The sequence below is a fragment of the Limanda limanda genome, chromosome 16 (assembly GCF_963576545.1).
Source record: "Limanda limanda chromosome 16, fLimLim1.1, whole genome shotgun sequence".
NCBI classification, from domain to species: Eukaryota; Metazoa; Chordata; class Actinopteri; order Pleuronectiformes; family Pleuronectidae; genus Limanda; species Limanda limanda.
This window is the reverse complement of record NC_083651.1, coordinates 10,148,026-10,167,813: the sequence shown is the minus strand read 5'-3', so window position 1 is coordinate 10,167,813 and position 19,788 is coordinate 10,148,026. Positions and strand designations below refer to the sequence as shown.

At 40.9% G+C, this 19,788-nt stretch overlaps 2 protein-coding genes across 2 annotated transcripts in view; one reads left to right on the top strand and one right to left on the bottom strand.

The window, feature by feature from the left end:
• Positions 1-10,486, top strand: part of usp9 (ubiquitin specific peptidase 9) — a 36,747-nt gene extending 26,261 nt beyond the window's left edge. Inside the window, exons 37-48 of the mRNA XM_061087944.1 lie at positions 135-891; positions 2,403-2,526; positions 2,621-2,846; positions 2,967-3,096; positions 3,214-3,399; positions 3,687-3,907; positions 4,014-4,102; positions 4,424-4,580; positions 4,861-5,073; positions 5,921-5,950; positions 7,251-7,349; positions 8,247-10,486. Of these exons, the coding sequence (XP_060943927.1) occupies positions 135-891; positions 2,403-2,526; positions 2,621-2,846; positions 2,967-3,096; positions 3,214-3,399; positions 3,687-3,907; positions 4,014-4,102; positions 4,424-4,580; positions 4,861-5,073; positions 5,921-5,950; positions 7,251-7,349; positions 8,247-8,573 (2,559 nt within the window). The 3' untranslated portion in view covers positions 8,574-10,486. The remainder of the gene's footprint in view (positions 1-134; positions 892-2,402; positions 2,527-2,620; positions 2,847-2,966; positions 3,097-3,213; positions 3,400-3,686; positions 3,908-4,013; positions 4,103-4,423; positions 4,581-4,860; positions 5,074-5,920; positions 5,951-7,250; positions 7,350-8,246) is intronic.
• A 1,997-nt stretch (positions 10,487-12,483) lies between these two features.
• On the bottom strand, positions 12,484-16,506 carry rpl8 (ribosomal protein L8). Its single transcript, XM_061088504.1, has 6 exons — positions 16,452-16,506; positions 14,856-14,999; positions 14,618-14,759; positions 13,780-13,998; positions 13,509-13,624; positions 12,484-12,680 (listed from the first exon to the last, which is right to left on the bottom strand). The coding sequence occupies exons 2-6, from the start codon at positions 14,991-14,993 to the stop codon at positions 12,522-12,524; spliced, it is 774 nt and encodes a 257-aa protein (XP_060944487.1). The 5' UTR covers positions 14,994-14,999; positions 16,452-16,506; the 3' UTR covers positions 12,484-12,521.
• Between the last annotated feature and the right edge of the window lie 3,282 nt (positions 16,507-19,788).

Sequence of the window (19,788 nt, the reverse complement as noted above, 5' to 3'; positions counted from 1 at the left end):
CCAGCCAATGTGCCACAGAAAAGCAGAGGCAACATTAATGGCTTTTAACACGGCTGATTAAAATGATATACCTCCACAGGCAATCTAAGAAATCGAGAAAAGGAAAGAAATCTTATGTTTGCTCTCCTTGTCAGGTGGACACGGTGAAACGCCTGCTGATTAAGAAGCTGCCGCCAGTCCTCGCCATCCAGCTGAAGCGCTTTGACTACGACTGGGAGCGGGAGTGTGCCATCAAGTTCAACGACTACTTTGAGTTCCCCAGGGAGCTGGACATGGAGCCTTACACGGTAGCGGGTGTGGCCAAGTTAGAGGGTGATGACGTTAATCCAGAGAACCAGGTGATCCAACAGAATGAGCCCTCTGAACCCACGCCCCCAGGCAGCTCCAAGTATCGCCTGGTGGGAGTGCTGGTCCACTCAGGCCAGGCCAGCGGCGGACACTACTACTCCTACATAATCCAAAGGAATGGGGGTGATGGTGAAAAGAACCGCTGGTATAAGTTTGACGATGGGGACGTGACTGAGTGTAAAATGGACGATGAGGAGGAGATGAAGAATCAGTGCTTTGGAGGAGAATACATGGGCGAGGTATTCGATCACATGATGAAAAGGATGTCTTACCGGAGGCAGAAGCGATGGTGGAATGCCTACATCCTATTCTATGAGCGTATGGACTCACTGGACAAGGACAGCGAGCTTGTCAAATACATCTCAGAGCTGACCATCTCCTCCACCAAGCCAAATCAGGTCAAGATGCCTGGTGTCATCGAGTGCAGCGTCCGCAAGCAGAACGTCCAATTCATGCACAACCGAATGCAATACAGCCTGGAATATTTCCAATTCATTAAGAAACTTCTGACCTGTAACAGTGTCTATTTAAACCCTCCTCCAGGTATGCATCCTTTGTGTCACCCGCTCTAAACCAATTCACTGGATCTTGTTTGTTTAAATATAGAAAACTAAATTAGTCTAGGTATGTCTGCTATTTTTGGTGTTTGTGTTGAAGCACTGTATAGATATATTTTTTTTGTTTATGTACACAATCCAATTTCCCAACACTCACACGCATGATAAAACCAATCAGACAACAGATAAATCAATAAAATGATCAGAATCTTATTTATGGCAAGGTAGGTTTAAACAAGAAGATAAAAACAGGAACTTAAAGAACAAAAGCAATGAGTTGAAATGAGTTGCAGGTTTGTGAACCTTTGTTCCAAACATGGGAAGGTTGTCTGGGATTAACAATGACCTGATAAATAATGTATAATAGATTTTGGGTGTGTATATATGACTGTTGGTGATGTAATGTGAGTAGGGTGATCAGTAAATGCTGCACAGTATCATATTATTCCTCCAGTAATAACTAAATATCTAATTTATCTTTTTAAAGTCCTCCTTGTATCTGCACTGTGGATTTCTAGCTTCTCAAAGTTATAGCAGCTGTCGTCATAGTTTTATTACAGATTTCTGACTCACTTGTCTAAAGAATTACATTTCAGAGTAATGCTTATATACAGCTTTTTTTTGTGGTCGATAGCATTTCGCTCCGGCTGCCGAGAACTGCGCCGCCTCTAAACTGGTCGTAAAAAATCATCAATGAATTATTAATGCAGGCAAAGCCCAATAATGTTTCACAGTGAAATAAAAAAAAAAAGTTTTAGGGAATTCATCAACAATGAAGCACTTGATCTGGACTGAATGGTTCAGATAATTATGATTACATCGTATAAGTCTGTTTGTGACTCTGTTGACAGGCAGTATCTCACTCTCTGACTCTTTCCTTGCAGCAGCAGGAAAATATGTATTTATCTTTTTAAATGAATAGTCTGAGAAAGTCCAGCTTTTGACCTAACAAACCAACAGTGTGATTGTCTGGATTTGTGATTTAATATACATTTCTCAGACCAGTTGACACATTGTTTTGTAGCTTGCGAAGCCCTGACGCTGCAGGCTCACATCCTGAGATGACTCCACAGCTGCTGTGTTGTTTATCTTACTTTATGCTGTTATACATAACACAAATGGTTTAAAAAAGAAGGGGAATGACTGTTCAATATCTTTCACATAATTAATAACAGACATTCACATTATTATTATTCATTGTGTTCGCCGAATCTTAGATTTAAATTAAATGCCTGTAAGGTTAACGTTCCAGTTATCAGCTTTAGTTTAAGGATGTTTGCAACCATGTGGAAACTGGTCAATTTTAATTTGTTGTCCCTAAATTAGTACTAACTCATAATGATCATTTTATTTGAAGTCCACTGTGCTCACTTTCACGTCCAAAACACTTATTTGCTGCATGTAGAGTGCAATGTTGTGTCGTCAACTTCTGTTACTGCATTGGAGACAAATGAATTTTCATATTTTAATAATTTTTCTAACATTTTTTTTTACCAGGACAAGACCATCTTCTGCCAGAGGCAGAGGAGATTGCTATGATAAGTGCTCAGCTGGCTGCTAGGTTTCTCTTCAGCACAGGTTTCCACACCAAGAAAGTAGTTCGGGGTCCTGCCAGTGACTGGTAAGCTCTGTCTAACTTGAGGGGGGGGACGTATTTTCTCTTTGTTGTGTCCCTCTCTAATAAAATATTCACCTCGTTCTCCAACCCCCTGTAGGTATGATGCCCTCTGCATCCTGCTGAGACACAGTAAGAATGTACGCTATTGGTTTGCACACAACGTTCTGTTTGCTTACCCTAACCGGTTCTCCGAGTACCTGCTTGAGTGCCCGAGTGCTGAGGTCCGTGGAGCATTCGCCAAGCTCATCGTCTTCATCGCTCACTTCTCCCTGCAAGATGGCCCCTGTCCCTCCCCCACCGCCTCGCCTGGACCCTCTACTCAGGTCGGTGTCAGACTAAAGCCGAGTGGAAAATGTCTTAAATAAGACTTAGAAGATCTGTGATTTCAATCACAGGTTGTCAACGAGTGGTCTCTCTTTTGTTTTTCCGTGTTTGTGTAACAGGGCTGTGATAACCTCAGTCTCAGTGACCACCTGTTAAGAGCTGTACTCAACCTGCTCAGAAGAGAGGTGTCTGAACACGGCCGTCACCTGCAGCAGTACTTCAACCTCTTTGTCATGTACGCCAACCTGGGTAAGGACTACAAACTCATCACCCACCTGTCTCGTGCATCTGTTCCTCTGTGAATTTGTATAAGTAAAGTTTATATAAAAATATGATTGATCGCTCTCACTACTCATACCCTCGTAGGTTTGGCAGAAAAGACTCAGCTGCTGAAACTTAACGTTCCTGCCACTTTCATGTTGGTCGCTCTGGACGAGGGTCCCGGCCCTCCCATTAAATACCAGTATGCTGAGCTGGGCAAGCTTTACACTGTGGTTTCCCAGCTGGTCCGCTGCTGTGATGTCTCAGCGCGCATGCAGTCCTCCATCAATGGTGAGTGTATCTGAGTTTTCAGCAGCAAAAATTGTGATATGAACTCAGCTGATGCGAGGCAGTAATAACGTGTGAAACAGCATCTGGGTAGTGCTGCTGAGAGTTGGAGCCCAATGACGATTCTCATCCTTGCTCAGGATCTAGTGACTGACAAAACCAGCCACTCTGAGCCTCTGTGTTGTCAGAACTTGGAGCTGAGGGCTTGGGAATGAAGAATGAAGGGAAAAAAATTGCTGTGAATCTCAAATTTGAATTTCTCTTAATTTCTTATCCTCTACCTTCTCCAGGTAACCCTGCTCTTCCTAACCCGTATGGGGACACCAACCTGACTACCCCAGTGATGCCTGTGCAGCAGCTGGTGGCAGAGATCCTTTTTGTGCGGACCAGCTACGTGAAGAAGATCATTGAAGACTGCAGCAACTCTGAGGAGACTGTGAAGCTGCTTCGCTTCAGCTGCTGGGAGAATCCTCAGTTCTCCTCCACTGTGCTCAGTGAACTGCTCTGGCAGGTAAATGCCTCATTTGCTCTTATGACAAACATCAATATTTCTGTTGGCAGTTCACTTGCATGTTCGTCAATGAGTCTACATTGAGTTATACATGTGTTGTGTGCAGGTGGCGTACTCCTACACCTATGAGCTGAGGCCTTACCTGGACTTGCTGCTACAGATCCTGCTCATCGAGGACTCGTGGCAGACACATAGGTCAGTGTGTCCATTGTTAGTGCTGGGTTGTTATGCCTCCACACTGGCTGCAGCTGCGGTCATAGTTTAGGTTCAGATTGTCCGTTCACGTGAATCTCACTGCAGAAATGTTAACTTAGACTCAAGGACAAGTTGATCAGGATTAAGTTGCAAACGGTTAAGATCAATGACCTCACAAAACTTGGTCTGGTGAACAGGATATATCAAGAAGGTTTAATGGAATTTCTCAAAACCTGCCCACTTTGCCAATTTGACTGGATTGCGTAGGTATAAACCCATGAGGCTGTAATTCTAAATGTCCTCTCTCTTTGGTTTGTGTAGGATCCACAATGTGCTGAAGGGAATTCCAGATGATCGAGATGGTCTTTTTGACACCATCCAGCGCTCCAAGAACCACTATCAGAAGCGAGCCTACCAGTGCATCAAGTGCATGGTGGCACTGTTCAGCAACTGCTCTGTCGCTTATCAGATCCTACAGGTACAATACTCACATGGACATGTCATGTGACTAAACATATGGCATGAAATGAGTGTCTGATTTAAGATTTGCTTGATAATTTAGGAACAATCCTGTTTTTAGAACCAGTTGTTTTTCCTTGAACACCATTCATTTAGTATTTTCCTATACTACATGCATCTCCACCATAAATGAGACCCAATGATCTCATGGCTCCTCATGTCATCCCAAGAATAAAACAGTCAAGAAACTGCCTGCTGCTTCATATGTGCTCATCACAATGTTCTCCGTGTGCACACAGAGTAATGGTGACCTGAAGCGAAAGTGGACGTGGGCAGTCGAGTGGTTAGGGGACGAGCTGGAGAGGAGGCCATACACAGGCAACCCCCAGTACACCTACAACAACTGGTCCCCACCAGTTCAGAGCAACGAGACCTCCAATGGATATTTCCTGGAGCGTTCGCACAGTGCACGCATGACACTGGCCAAGGCCTGTGAACTCTGTCCTGAAGAGGTAAAGCCATTGACATCATACCCTACACACGGTCTGATTAAACATCTGTCGGTGTTTATGATTTGTTCTTAGAGAACCAATCTACACCGGTATCTAAAGCTAAATGACACCATTTCTAGCTAAGGGACTATTTTCTTATCTTTGGGTAGGAATATTCGTGATGTACAGTGACAAACATAAGTATGGAAGGGGTCTTTCCGTTACATGCAAAGAACCACAAGAGACATGAATATTTAACATGATTTAAAAACACCACAGGAAAACGTACCCCATGTTTGCTTGGTAAAATGTAAACAACTGTGTACAGTGTTGACACTAACAGAAAAATTCCAGAGAAATACTGAATGACAGAGCTGATGAGCTTAAACAGCCTGAACCTGATGTGTAAACGCATCACGTCACCACACAACATTACATGACCAGTATCTAACTGGGTTGCATTTACATAAAGTATCACTGAGGGCACGAATTGACTTGTTCCAGAAAGTTTATTATCACAAATGTATTTATGATCATGTTATCATATTTGTATTTTTTGTCATAAGTGAAACGTTTGAATTTTTTTAAGCTGTTTTTTCTGACATTTGATGTGATTTTTATAAACCAAATTTTAAAAGTTGTCCGTAGATTAATGAATAGACTTAATGATTGATTGGTACATTTATTTGGACCCATTGACATGTTAACTATGCTAAAAATGTGTTGTATTGATTCATAGCTGCAGTTCATTATGCATTCAAATATTTGTAATTTTTTGTTTTGTTTTAACATGATAGAAGTTACTTGTATTTTTATGTTGACAAATCCAGTCAAATGACACACTTCTCCTGTAATATTCCATACACAGCTCAAGTGTACTCAGGAAAGCCCAGGGAAGGTCAGTATTGCAGGCACCACCACATTAAGGAAGGAAATGAAAAATAATTGATTGATAATTTGATTAAATAATTTGCAGTGAACAGTTGGCCAGTGTTTAGGCTTCCAGATTCCAGAAAAGGAACATGTGGAGCAAAGTTAAACTACCAGAAATCAACATGACAATTACTGAAAGCAAAATGTTATATAAGTTTTGGATGCAAATAATATACACAAAGTTAAGAACAGGAGGTCAGAGTGAGGCTGTTTATACAGACTGCCCTAAAAATGTATAAGTGTCTGTCCCGGGCACCATTCTGACACTTTAAAGCTTCACTGAGAACCAGGAATATTCTTGATTGGGGTGAGATGAGGACCAAAATAGGACTTCAACATTATATTTTGTTAGCATGCAGGTCATACGACCCTCAGCTGTCACTTACAGTTTTCAGGTGATTTGTCAAACCAATTATAGATGAAACGATGGCACATGACTTTTTGAAATCTTGCTACCCTTTAGTTGTAATCCTGTCTCATGGTCACGTGTAACCATCCCACTGTTTACGCTGGAGATGTTAGATAATACTTTAATAGCTATGGGCTACTTGGGATTTGTTAAATTACATATATAATGATAACAATAACATAATAATATATAAAACTGCATCTGTTATGTTGCCCAGTCCTAGTTATTCGCCAAAGTAACAGTACTGACGAAGCCAGTCCTCATGTCAGTCTCACTCAATATGGTTCTCCACCTGTCAGAGATAAAACAATAGCATATTCAGTCTTAAGCTAAATAATAAAGGATTGATTGATAAGACCGAGGTAAAACAACATGAGCTTTTATGAAGTCCATGTTACACACAAAACTGTGTACGTAACCACATACATATATGTAGAAATAAAACTTAACACTAGAAGTAGCATCAGGCTCTTGAATTTTGTAATCTTTTAAACTTCAAACAACATTAAAAATACAAGTTATCATTTGAACTGAAAGAACATCTCCGGTTGAGATTCCTGTGCGATTTGTGTTTAGCTCAGTTTCTAAATAACCAGCAGCTCTCTGCTGAGAGGAAGCTCTCGGGTGTAGAATCCACCCACACACTCATTCAAGCCTCATTTACTAGATAAAGTAACACAGTTTGAAATTTGACCATCCCACGCAACCGGTTCTCACTGAAATGACGAAGCTTGAAATCATACCCACTGCCTTGTTCACATAGATGAGGATTTCCTACTTTAAACATTTATATTGTTCAAAATTATTTCCTTTAAACATTCATCATAATTTGAGTTATTTTCCCCACATCCTCCAGGAGCCGGATGAACAGGAAGCACCTGATGATCAAGACTCCTCCCCACCCGAGGACACGTCTCTGTACCCACATTCTCCTGGAACCACCCAGTTTCAGCAGGTAGCGCCCTGACGCTGGGACGGTCTTATTTACCGTTTGGGTCTCACGCCGAAAAACAGCAGAGAGAAGGAACACAGGAAGCTGCGTCTATTCCCGTAGACAGTCTCACATATACCATGAACAGTGCCAGTAACCATGGCAACAAATGGTCTTTTCCTTCATGCTGAAGTGTTATATGGTGCACAAGTGCTCACAAAGTCAGTTTGTGGTTACACAACACACGACAGCAACTTTTAAATATTGAAGGAAGGCGTCACCCGCTCTTGTGTTTTAATGAAGTGCAGTTTTTAATAAAGAATAAGTTACAAATTTTATATAATGTTCATTTGTTCAGGGACGAGCATCAATTGATGCCACATATTTTCTGTCCCTAGGCGGCCAACACGTCACTAGTAACTGTTCGGATGCACACCCTTGTTACAGTTTATTGTTGGTGATATAATGTGACAATTCTACATTAAAGTGTCTGAAACCACTAGATCTATGTTATGCATGTCGATTTATTTCCAAAAATGTTCAAAGCCAAAGAAATCCACGATTTTCATTCAAGGACACAGGGCGTTCCATTTTGGTCGCCTTTTAATTGTCAGATCTGCTGAGCCCGTGGCTTTGTCTCTGCTGTATTTCAAACACTGTTTGTATTGGTCACTCGTAATGTATCACAATTATTCATTATATCATGAATACAACTTAAATACATCACCTCATCTGTGAACGTGATTGGTGAGTTACATCAGGTAGATTTTCATCAAATGGTGGTGAAGACGGCACTGAAACAGGATCACACTACAGCTGCTCTCAGACGTGCACTGAGCTCTGCAGATTCTCAGCAATTCTCATGTTTTTTACAGTTTGGTTGTTTTCTCGTTGCTGATTTTCTTTTCTCCTCCGGCACAGAACAACCATCCTCATGGTCAGCCGTATACCGGACCTGCTGCTCAGCACATGAACAACCCCCAGCGTCCTGGTCCTGCCTCTGCCCCGACTCCTGGCCCGACCCAGACCACCACCACCACCACCACCACCCCCACCCTCACCCCCGGCCCTGGACCATGCCCTGGATCTGGACCAGGCCCTGGACCCGGATCTGGACCCAGTCCTGGCCCAGGCCCGAGAGCACAAGAGAACTGGGAGAGCACTGAGGAGGTCACCCCTGCCCCTGCCCTAGCCCCAGCTCCAGCCCCTGCCTCCACCACCCCGGCACCTGCCCCGCCTAAGGAGTAACAATCCCTCCCCTCCTCTGCTGTGCCTCGAGCCTCCATCGTCTCGCTCTCCTTCCTCTCATCCTTTTGGTCGACAGAGCTCCTCATCGGGCCTCTCTCTCTCTCTTTCTCTCTCTCTGGGCCCCAGGACAGGGCAGAGCCGGGCCCACCACCCACTCCAGGGCGCGTCTGTCTCTCTCCCGTCAGCCTGAGGGAGGCGCTCTTCCCTGGCCTGGGGCTGCCTGACCGTGTGACAGGGGCCTGGCAGTTTGGCTGCAGAGGCGAGGGAGTGGACAAGAGTTCTAATAAAGAAAAACAAATTAAAGTCAGAGCTGACGATGCTGATGCGCTTGTCTACACGACGAAAAGGTGTACATAGTATCTTAATGTTTTTGACTGTTCAGGTCCCCCAGTAGCATAACTCTGTGTGGTTTGCTGTTGGGAGATGTTGCAGATATTATAAAAAACAAAAATGGATATTATAAATAAGAAAAAAGCCCAAAAAAACTGTAAGAAGACAACAACTCCTCTTTGTTTTATCACCCATGCTCGGCAGTAAAGTTTGTTCTACCATCGGACGGTTACTGGTCATTCAACTGTAGAAAGATGCATTGTTATTATCATAATTAATATTATTATTCTTAAGCTCCTTGGTGACTTTCTGTCCCAAATCAACTCACGAGCTGTGGTTGGTTTTATTGTGAGATATGGAATGGTTGGGTGGACTTCTACGGTGTTTGGTTGATGTGAAAAAGCAGTGATGCAACCTTGTTCTGAAACTCATTGCCTTTCTTTTTTTTTTTTTTTTCTTTGTTTTCTTTTCTTTTGTTCTGGTAATTAATTCAATCCTTTTTGAAGCTCTAGTTAATATGCTGTAACATTTAGCATGGCTTCTCACCAGAATAGTGTAGCCCAAGGGAAGACTTGTGATCATAACAACCTGAAGCTGTTCTTAATCCACATCTCCAGAGGGGTATCGTTACCCATAGGTTTTTTTTCTTTCCTTTTTTTTGTTTGTTTTTGTGTTATTTTTTTTTCTACTCATCTACCCGATCTACAATGAGGGCGATATTTTGAACCAATGTATGAATAAGTGGCTTTTCAATTGCTCATCATAATCCTACGACTTTACATTTGGCAGCCAGTTTTGATGGGATAGACAGCTTAGCTTTCATCTATAGGAATTCTGACAAATGAAAACACATATGCAACAGAATTGCTGCACTGGGCTGATCTGGTGTATAATAGACTGTGTGGTTTGCTTCTGTCTCTTCAATAGAGCCTAGTTGTAGACAGACTTGTTGCCCATCGGCTTCCTCTCCGCCATGGAGCCGGTCAGGCTTTTTCGCCGTCTGGCTGCGGTTCGGGATGAAGCGGCCGATCCTGAGCGCCAGCGAGACCCTCGTCCTCTCGCTCCATGGAGATTAGGTTCCACAGCGGGGTCCCTAATGTAAGAATAGCAGCTGGTTAGTCACGTTTCAACTCGAGCTAACTTGTAATTCTGTAGGAGTAAAAGGTAAACATCAGTAAATACTGTATTTAATTGGTAACTTGAATGCGTGTATTTTTTGATTTTTTTTTTCTTTTTTTTGTCTAAAACATACCAAATACTCCTGCAAATGAAAATATTCTGCCCACCGTATTATATTTAAATATTTTGCTCTTATTTTATAGAATTTATTTTGTTGTATTTCACTAAAAATAGAATTTGATTTAAGAGGAACATTTTTGTCCTTGTGTTATTTTTAAAGAAGATATTGACTGTACAGAGTTCTGCGCCCTGTTTTTTGCCGACTTTTGTTTTGGCCATGGTGTGACGTTGAATTCTGGAGCTACAGTCGCGATGTGGACTTTCACTTTGTGAGGTTTTTTGTGCACAGAAATATAACAAAAAAAAGCATTGCGCCCTTAGCAAATAAAGAACATGGAATCTTGCCTGTGTGTCATTTTTACTCGTGGAAATCCACCAACCAACTGTATAATAAAACACAAGCAGCAGCTGACGGTTCTTTTCATTACGGAGTCATTGTTGTGATGGAGAAAAATGCTGTTCAGTTTCAAAATGTCAATGTGTGTCTGCAACAAGAGGAGTTGCTGACTTATTGCTTGAAAAGTGCTATTTAAGTGAAAATGTTGTATTGTTTATTACTGTATCGCTCAAGTTGACATTCAATATACGTATGTGCAAAACCCAGAGATCTGAAGTTATTCTTTAGGTCCAAGGGAAAAACATGTTCTTGTTTGAGAAGCTTCAACCATTTTAATTTTTTTTTGGGCTTGCTAACTACCAAAAATACTTGTTAATTATTGTCAGTTCAATTCTAGGTAATTCCAGCTCTGATGAATAGCTCGGTGGATTATCTCTCATGGCTCCACATTTAAATTCATATTTACCTGCTTGTGACAGAAACTAGGTTTCAGGCTCTGTTATTAGACTGGATACAGCTGATGCTTTGGTTGGGACTGATCATTTTGGAGGTTACAGTTTGTGGTGGTGTTGAACTGTTATTTTGTCTGTCATTTTAGCAGCACCACAGACTCCCAAATGTCCGTAAAAGTGATTTTACATAAACTGAACCATATCACCTTCATGAAGATAGAATTTACTGCAGCACCATTGTATTAGGTGTCATTAGTTGGAGCTCAGTGTTCCCAATAAACTGCAAATTAAATGTGACGTCTGAAATCAGGGTTTAACGAAGGATAAAATGCATTAATGAGCATTTCTTTAAATGCGCCAGTTCAATCCCGAAATCCACACACTTATGGATTGCACCTAAACAAATCAAAGTCAAGCAGTCCTTTTTTTTTTAATTGTCTTAACTTTACAGAAATAATTTATTAAATGACTGGATTTTGTGTTTAATAGCCTGAACAAGAAAGAAATCAGCTTTCCTGCTACACAAATCATTATCAGTGAAGTCTCTTAAACTGCTTCATGTCTCAAAAAATCCTAATGACGTTGGGGACCATGGTCTGAGTCGATCCAGGATTCAATTTTATTTTATGAGCTTCCCCCAGTGTTCACACTCAGCCGGAGGTTTATTAGAAAGACAGTTAAAACTAATGCAGCTCTTCATTGCTGCAGTAAACTCTACTTCCCATACCTTTCCATGTTTGTGCGTCCATCACTGAAAAAGATTCAAGGGCTGATCCAATGGGAAAAGGTGAACTTGGTTACGAGTCATGGAAAAAGATACACTGAGCACTTTATTAGAAACACCTGCTCATTCAAGCAGAAGCAGCGCAATCATTTTATTTTTGAGTGTACCTAACTGTTCTCTAACATAGAGTAGATTTACACACCTCACAAACTCGAACTACAGCGACCACTGTCCACGAGGACAAATTCACCAACGCAATGAACTTGAAGTTTTTTTTCTACCTTTATTTTTTACTGTTGATTCTGTCTCGTTTGATTCCCTTCATAAACCAACTTTTACATACGTTTTGTCCTTTACTTTATAGTCTTAATATGCAAGTGCTATAAGTCGGGACCAGTGGTCCAATCCCAGTCTCCCGTCGGCTTAACAATGTCCTTCGGTTTATACTGGACCCCAAGCTACCTCCGACTGTGCTGCTAATGCTGTATGAATGTTTGACTGGGTGAAAAACGCTTTTGGGACAATTCACATTCAAACATGCTCCACACTAAATTGTACCTCATTAATGAGGTTCATAATTACAGGGATTTACAGCTTTATGGTCACCACCGAGTACAGAATATAAGGAACACGAGTGGTGGACGATAGCATCAGTGCAACACCCACTAAGTTATATTAAATCAATACTGTGCAGTTCTAAGCTACAGTGACATGAAATAAAGCACAGGAAACACAATGAGCCTTAACAGCAGCTCTAAAACAAACAAATTAAACACATCCTATGTTTTGGTGTGTGTGCAACCCCTGAATGAATCAAAGTGAAACAGATTCTTTTGGAACACGTTTTATTATCAAGAAACTCAGATTTAGTTCTCCTTCTCCTGGACGGTCTTGGTTCCGCGCAGTCTGCCTGTACGACGGGCAGCGATAAGACCGACCTTGCGACCAGCGGGTGCGTCTCTTCTGATAGTTGAGGGTTTACCAATATGTTGATGGTTACCACCACCGAAGGGATGCTCAACAGGCTGCAGGGGGGGAGAGAGAGCGTGTCAGTCTGATGAATCTCGTTATTTTACGGTGTAGCTGTACATTGGAAACATGACCCCGTGTCTTGGGTGGACAAATAACGTCTGACCTGCTGGATACATAATTCACTGACGCACAAACAAGCTACTGATATAACAAATGTCAAACCTGAGTACCCTTCACATTTTAAAGTCAAGGAATGAAAAATATTTTACAAAACCTCTTACAACTGTCTCAGCTGCAACAAATGATTTATGAGTGGCTTTGTCATTAAATTTCTGAAATTGAGGCAGATCATATGTCTCGTTCAGTAACTGATCAAACAGAAAAATCACTGTTCTGAGCTGATTAAAGAAGTTTAACTTTTACTGCTGGTGTGATCAATACATCTCATTGGACCAAAATAGCCATGTGACAGTTGTAAGAGTAAAACAGGTACTTTGACAATTTGATCATTTGAAACTAATATTTTCAATAGTTTGTCCAAACTTAAAATGGAATAATGTATCATCATACGATTTCAGAATCGTTAGTGAGGTACCAGGTGGAAACAAGATGTAGACAATGTATTATTAGCTCCTTGTTGAACATATATGCATCTCTCCTTCCTGCAGTGTCACTGTATTTCTTAAATTTATCAATTATTCAGGTCCCTCATTACCAAGCTTTTCTCCAGAATCTGCAAACACGGCAAAACATGACCTACAACTAATTCTAACCCACACAGTCACTTCTCTCAGCTCTGCCTCATCTCCAGTTGACAGAATCCCTTTCAACTGCCTGGCATCATGGGTAATTAGAGTTTCTGTGTGCTCCTGTTGACTTACGTTCATGGCCACACCACGGACACGAGGCCAGCAGTTCCTCTTGGCCTTGTACTTGTGGTAGGCACGACCGGCCTTCAGGATGGGTTTGTCAATACGACCACCTCCAGCAACCACACCTGAAACACACGGAGGGGCCGGTCAGACTTCTCTGGTAAAATGAAACACTACAGTTCAAACTGTTGAACCTTCCAGTCGTCGCTCTACAGATGTTAAGTAAGGCAGTGATGGATGTGTGGAAACATCAGCTCCAGCAGACACTCAAGCTTCTTACCAACAACAGCTCTGTTGGCAGAGTGGATGACTTTCTTGGAGCCTGATGGCAGCTTGACTCTGGACTTCCTGGTCTCGGGGTTGTGGGAGATGACTGTGGCGTAGTTTCCTGAAGCGCGGGCCAGCTTGCCTCTGTCTCCGGGTTTCTCCTCCACGCAGCAGATGATGGTTCCCTCAGGCATGGTGCCGACAGGCAGGACATTGCCGATGTTCAGCTGAGCTGTGGGAAAAAACATGTTGAGGCTCAAGCTTCACAATAACACACTATCCAGTACAGTCTTAAAGAACAAGCTGCTTTCTTAGGATTAATCAGTCGGTCTCCTGCTGCTTTTGATGCCACCTCTTATTGACAGACATGTTTATAACTTAGCTAAATTGACATGCAACTGATGATTGTCTCCATTTAAAAATCAATCTGCAAAATACTGAATCATACTATCCAAGTGCAAAGAGCGATGTCCTCAAATGTTTTGTCCAAGCATCAGTCCAATCAGCAAAACAAAAAGATGGCCACGCTTCACAGGACCGGTGAAGTAAAACCACTCACAGGTCAGTGTAGACCATTTAAAAGATCAGTAATATTGTGTCCTTTATCAAAATGCACATCAGAAGATAAAGTGCAACGCTTTAAGTTGAGCTTGGTAAACAGAATATAGTTCAATAACTGAAGTTTACAATGCTCATCTGGTTTCTTCCAATGAATCTAACAATGTCTAGTTTCAGCCTCTAACAGGTGTTTTATGTTCAATTGTATTATGTATAATACATCTGAGGTTATGAAAAAGCATATCTGAAAACGTGGCTTGTCGCCAGATCATCTCAGAGTCTACTTCTCTTACCCTTCTTGCCGCAGTAGATGAACTGTCCGGTGTGGATGCCCTCAGCAGCGATGAACAGCTCCGTCCTCTTCTTGAAGCGGTACGGGTCCCGGAACGCCACTTTGGCCAAGGGAGCACCACGGCCGGGGTCATGGATGATATCCTGAGGAGACCGCCAGAATAAAACAAGGTTTGTACACAAAAAATCCATCAGAGAGACAGCAACTCACTGCTACAAGTCACAAGACTCCTCGCTTACCTTCACAATCCCCTTGATGTAACCATGACGTTCAGCGAAGTCAATGTGGCGGAGTTTAGCGGCACCCTTCCTGTGCTTCACATGGGCTTTGAACACGGAGCCCGCACCTTTTCTCTGTCCCCTGATCACACGTCCCATCGTGTACTGAAACCAGACAACACAAAGTTAGGTTAAATACTTTTAAAAACACCCATTTAAAACCACATTAATAGAACCAAAGGCAGTGAGATAAGGGCTATAAGTTGGGTCCAAAGTGCATGAATTGATATTTTGCAGAAACAATTATGTTACAGCCTACTTTTAATGTCTCGGGGGCACAGGAAGTAAGAATATCAAGAAGGCTTACGCGTAACCCTCAAGACCATTTTTACAGCAAGATATTCAACAATTATATTGTCCAATTCAAAAGACTCAAACTGCAGGAAATGGAAGCAACTTCAAGCACCAGGGGCTCCAAGGCCCAATTAACAAACACAATACTTTTAATGTCTCGGGGGCACAGGAAGTAAGAATCTCAAGAAGGCTTAAGAGTTACCATCAAAACTATTTACAGCAAGATATTAAACATCTATTGTCCAATTCAAAAGACTCAAACTGCAGGAAATGGAAGCAACTTCAAGCACCAGGGGCTCCAAGGCCCAATTAACAAACACAATACTTTTAACACTAGCCTAATAAAGATTAAAATACAACACCAATCTCCCAGAGAAAGATAAGAACATAAACTGCAGAGAACGCCAATCATACTTCAGGCAACTTAACATTTAAGTGAAAAGTACAACTTAAATACCATTAAATACTTTAAAGACTGAACCAACAATTTAAGATGCATACCCTGACCTCCCAACGTTATATAATAATAATTCAACACAAGATTCAATTCATTCTGTGGTGACAGCATGAATTCATCCACATTCCACAACAATGTTTGTTTACTACACTGGTGTACAGAAAAGGCTGCTACTTCTCAAGTATTGTGAAGGAAGTGGTGTCAGTAGTTCCACACTTTCAGACATGCAGGCGACTCGTATGGGACAGTTCGACCTGATTCATTCACATTCAGGTCTTCAAGTACTATTACTCGATTTAAATACATAGTCACCATCAGACGCTTCACTTAGAAACGATTTGAAGTTCAGTTAAAACCCACATGTTCAAAGTAAATAGTACGTTTCCAGCTAGAGTTAGCCTACCAAGCTAGCATAGCCTAGCTTAGCTTGGTGTAAAACGTAACGGAACACGTTTGTTTTTAAGTGTTACATTCACCGAGTAGATTGAACCGATGTTAAATTAAAGACACAGTAGATGTGGTTGTCTCCAGCTTCACTCAGCGGCTCTTTCCACAGTCTGTGTCCGGTGCGAGGCGGCTCGGAGGCCGGGGCCGGCGGCCGCTTCACACCGCTGATGCTGCGCCATGTCACTAACATGCTCCTCTCAAAGAACCGCGTCACTAACACAACTCGGGTTAAAATACCGCACGGATCTGATTCGGGTTCATTCACTGCACATGTAAAAGTGAAGGTTTGTAGCGGATGATGCGAGGAAACAGAGATTTAACACAGATTGGCAGAAGAGATTCAGAATGTCGGTTCATACCTAAACTCCGCTGACGGAAAGAGGAAGCGCAGAGGCAAAGCACAGGTTTTCTTCCGGAGAAACTACCGATGGGCATGATGGGAGTTGGAGTCACACGAATGGTGGGACTGTTAAGAAAGAGCAGTATTTTAAAAACTACTTTTAGATGTACAAAACCGGAGAGGGACTTGTTTTTATTTTACACAAATAAGGTATATATAAATATATAAATAATATTATTCATATATACCTTATTAATTACAGTTCATGTATTATATACTATATATACTGTACTATTTTTATATACTGTCTAACAATAACATTACCATCATATCATCAGTACTATTACCATCATCTTGCCACTGCACCTTATCTACATATTTATCTTGTGTTTCTGTTTTTTATTCTTTCTACCTCAATATTTATTTTATTGTATTGTATTGTATTTTATTGTATTCATATATACCGGCTGCTATGACGACTTAATTTCCCTTCGGGGATGAATAAAGTAATCTATCTATCTATCTATCTATCTATCTATCTATCTATCTATCTATCTATCTATCTATCTATCTATCTATCTATCTATCTATCTATCTATCTATCTATCTATCTATCTATCTATCTATCTAAACAGTCTGTGATTTATATTTGAGTCACTTCATTGTAAAAATGCGCCAAGAAAATAGATACCCAAAACATCTGCCAATTTGATCATATAATTTTGGAATTATTTAATTATTATTTAAAACATCATGAGCAGTGACATCTTTAAAATGTTTACAGTGTTTGTTTGTTAATTTGCAGGAATTTCCAAAAACGACCGAATATCCATGAAACTTTGAAGGGTGTGATATGGGTCAGGATTGAATCCAGTTATTTCTGGTGCCGATCTGGATCTGAATCTTGATCCAGGATTTTCTTTCAATATTTCATTGATTCCTGAGAATAATTTGTGGATCTTGATAAATAAATTAGGCATCTCTGGGAGGAAGAAAGGAAGGAAGTTTATTTTCTGCAAGATAGCAAATCCATTTAGAATGGGCAAAATTTAAATGTACATGTGTGTAATTTCCTTGTACCAATAACAACATCACAGCTGCCTGAAAATGATTAATTTTCAATAAATAAACTAATTATGTTATATAAAAACAACTGATTTAAAATACTTGTGTTGGGTTGAAAATAAAATATTATTATTTAAACATATGTTTTGTTTGACCAAAAGTCAAATTCCTTTACCTTTTCAAATTTTTTTCTTTAAAAAATGATCTCAAAGATGAAGTGTTTGGTTTTGGTAGAACTACTTCACAGAGTTGTAGCACATCATATGTTACTTGAAATCTCCGGGTTCCTTCTTTGCAAAGTATTTTCAGGTCTGATTTCCCTGTAATGGCTTGTTGCGACTCGGACTCCAGAGTGAAGAGGACAGACGGGAAAATACTGAATAGAAGGACACTGTAGGAAGTAACTAATTCCAAAAGATGGCAGTAATGTCCCACTAAAGGAGGAGGGGCCTTTACAGTGTTAAACTAGACCCACTGATCTGAGTTCAGCCTTTATGTGGTCTTGCAGCGACCGGGGATGGATGAACAATCAATCAGACTACAAGTCTAAAAAATTACTATTTTGTTCATTAAATAAAAGATTTTACATTTTAACAATTTCATAGAACAAAGATAAAATCGATAGATGTATCTTCATAAAAATGCTGGGCGAGACCTGCTGGCGTATCCATGGACCAGCAGGCTAACTTGACTTGACTTGACTTGTCCCCACTTCCTCCAGAAATGAAGCTGAAATATCCGGGACACATGCATAGATTCCATCTTGAGCATTTGGACTCAGGGTCTATGCAGGTGGTACAGGGCGGTGGAGCAGAGGTTTTAAGAACCCACTGATGAACATGCTCGACCAATCATGAGTCAGTCTCAGCTGTCAATCATGTCGTTTTACCCTCAGTTTTGATAGTATTAAATAACTCCTCAAAACCAGAAAATTAACTCTTGAGCAAACATCAGATTGTTAAGATGACCTAAAACTACAGAAACCATCTTTGAGAAAAAAATACTTCAGGTGAACTTTGACCTTTTATTTTGGTCGATGTCCCATCCACTAACATGGAGAAGGCAACCATTAGGATCTATACTGCAGGCAGCCGCCACAGGCTGATCAACACAAAAATGAGCTTACTGTGCTTCTCACAGCAACTGCTTGCTGTATGTTCAAGTTATAGCGAACAGTGTGACTTTAAGTTTTACTTAAAAGTAAGAAAGTTATTTTGTCATTAGTGTTAAAACCCAAAAGGATCAGAAACTACATTTATTCATTTAATATTTACAAAACAACAAGTCCTGAAGATGTGTGGTGAAGATGTTCAGTGTTTTATTGTCTCTGGTGTTTAATGAGTTCAGCTTGGAGTGTGTGTGTGTGTGTGTGTGTGTGTGTGTGTGTGTGTGTGTGTGTGTGTGTGTGTGTGTGTGTGTGTGTGTGTGTGTGTGTGTGTGTATGTGTGTGCGTGTGTGTGTGTCTGTCTCTGTGTGTGTCATTTTACCACAGAAGAAGAAAAGGTGTTGCGCAACAGATGGTTTTCCTCCTGAGATCAGAGCGTCCCGCCGGAGCTGCAACACTGCTGTGATTAATGAGAGGACAGACACGCACACACACACACACACACACACACACACACACACACACACACACACACACACACACACACACACACACACACACACACACACACACACACACACACACACACACACACACACACACACACACACACACGGCTGACAACGCAGGTGATAAATATATGGTTCAGTTATTATGAGGCTGCATTGTTTAATGCAGTCCCATTGGTATAACATGCATACACACATATATCACACTTTTTTGCCATTTTTTAAATCCTTACATTTTTTATTATTATATTTTGGTGTGGATCTAAAGACACTCTTTCCCCTCAGAAGTTGGTGCAGAGTAAATGTTGGACTAACGTTTATTAGTTTATCCTTTAATGCCTACTTTTGTATAGGCATTAAAGTCGAATTACTATTAATTATCTCTTTTGGTACGTTTTTTTTATAGTCATATGTTTTACGATCTTAATTAGTATTAAAACCTTTTACAAATCTTTTTGGTATTTTTCCTTATTTTTTCCCTTTTAGTATTTTATCTCAATCTTTTTTCTAATCTTTTTAGTTGTTTATTATTTTATTCTCATTTTGTGCCTTTGTTTTGTTTTCATTTCACACTTTATTATTTACCAACCTTATGAGATGATGATATTGTATTTACAGCTTGTTTCTGTTACGCTCACGTGGTTGAAACTTAAGTGCTGGAAGACGACTTCTGTGAC

Bases quoted from the DNA above. Each gene is read 5' to 3' on its own strand.
- rpl8 (XM_061088504.1), bottom strand. From the start codon at position 14,993: ATGGGACGTGTGATCAGGGGACAGAGAAAAGGTGCGGGCTCCGTGTTC. The intron at 13,999-14,617 runs GTAAGAGAAGTA...TTTTTCCCACAG, and splicing joins CATCTACTGCGGCAAGAAGG to CTCAGCTGAACATCGGCAAT. The intron at 12,681-13,508 runs GTAAGTCAACAG...CCCCCCCTGCAG, and splicing joins TCCGTGGTGTGGCCATGAAC to CCTGTTGAGCATCCCTTCGG.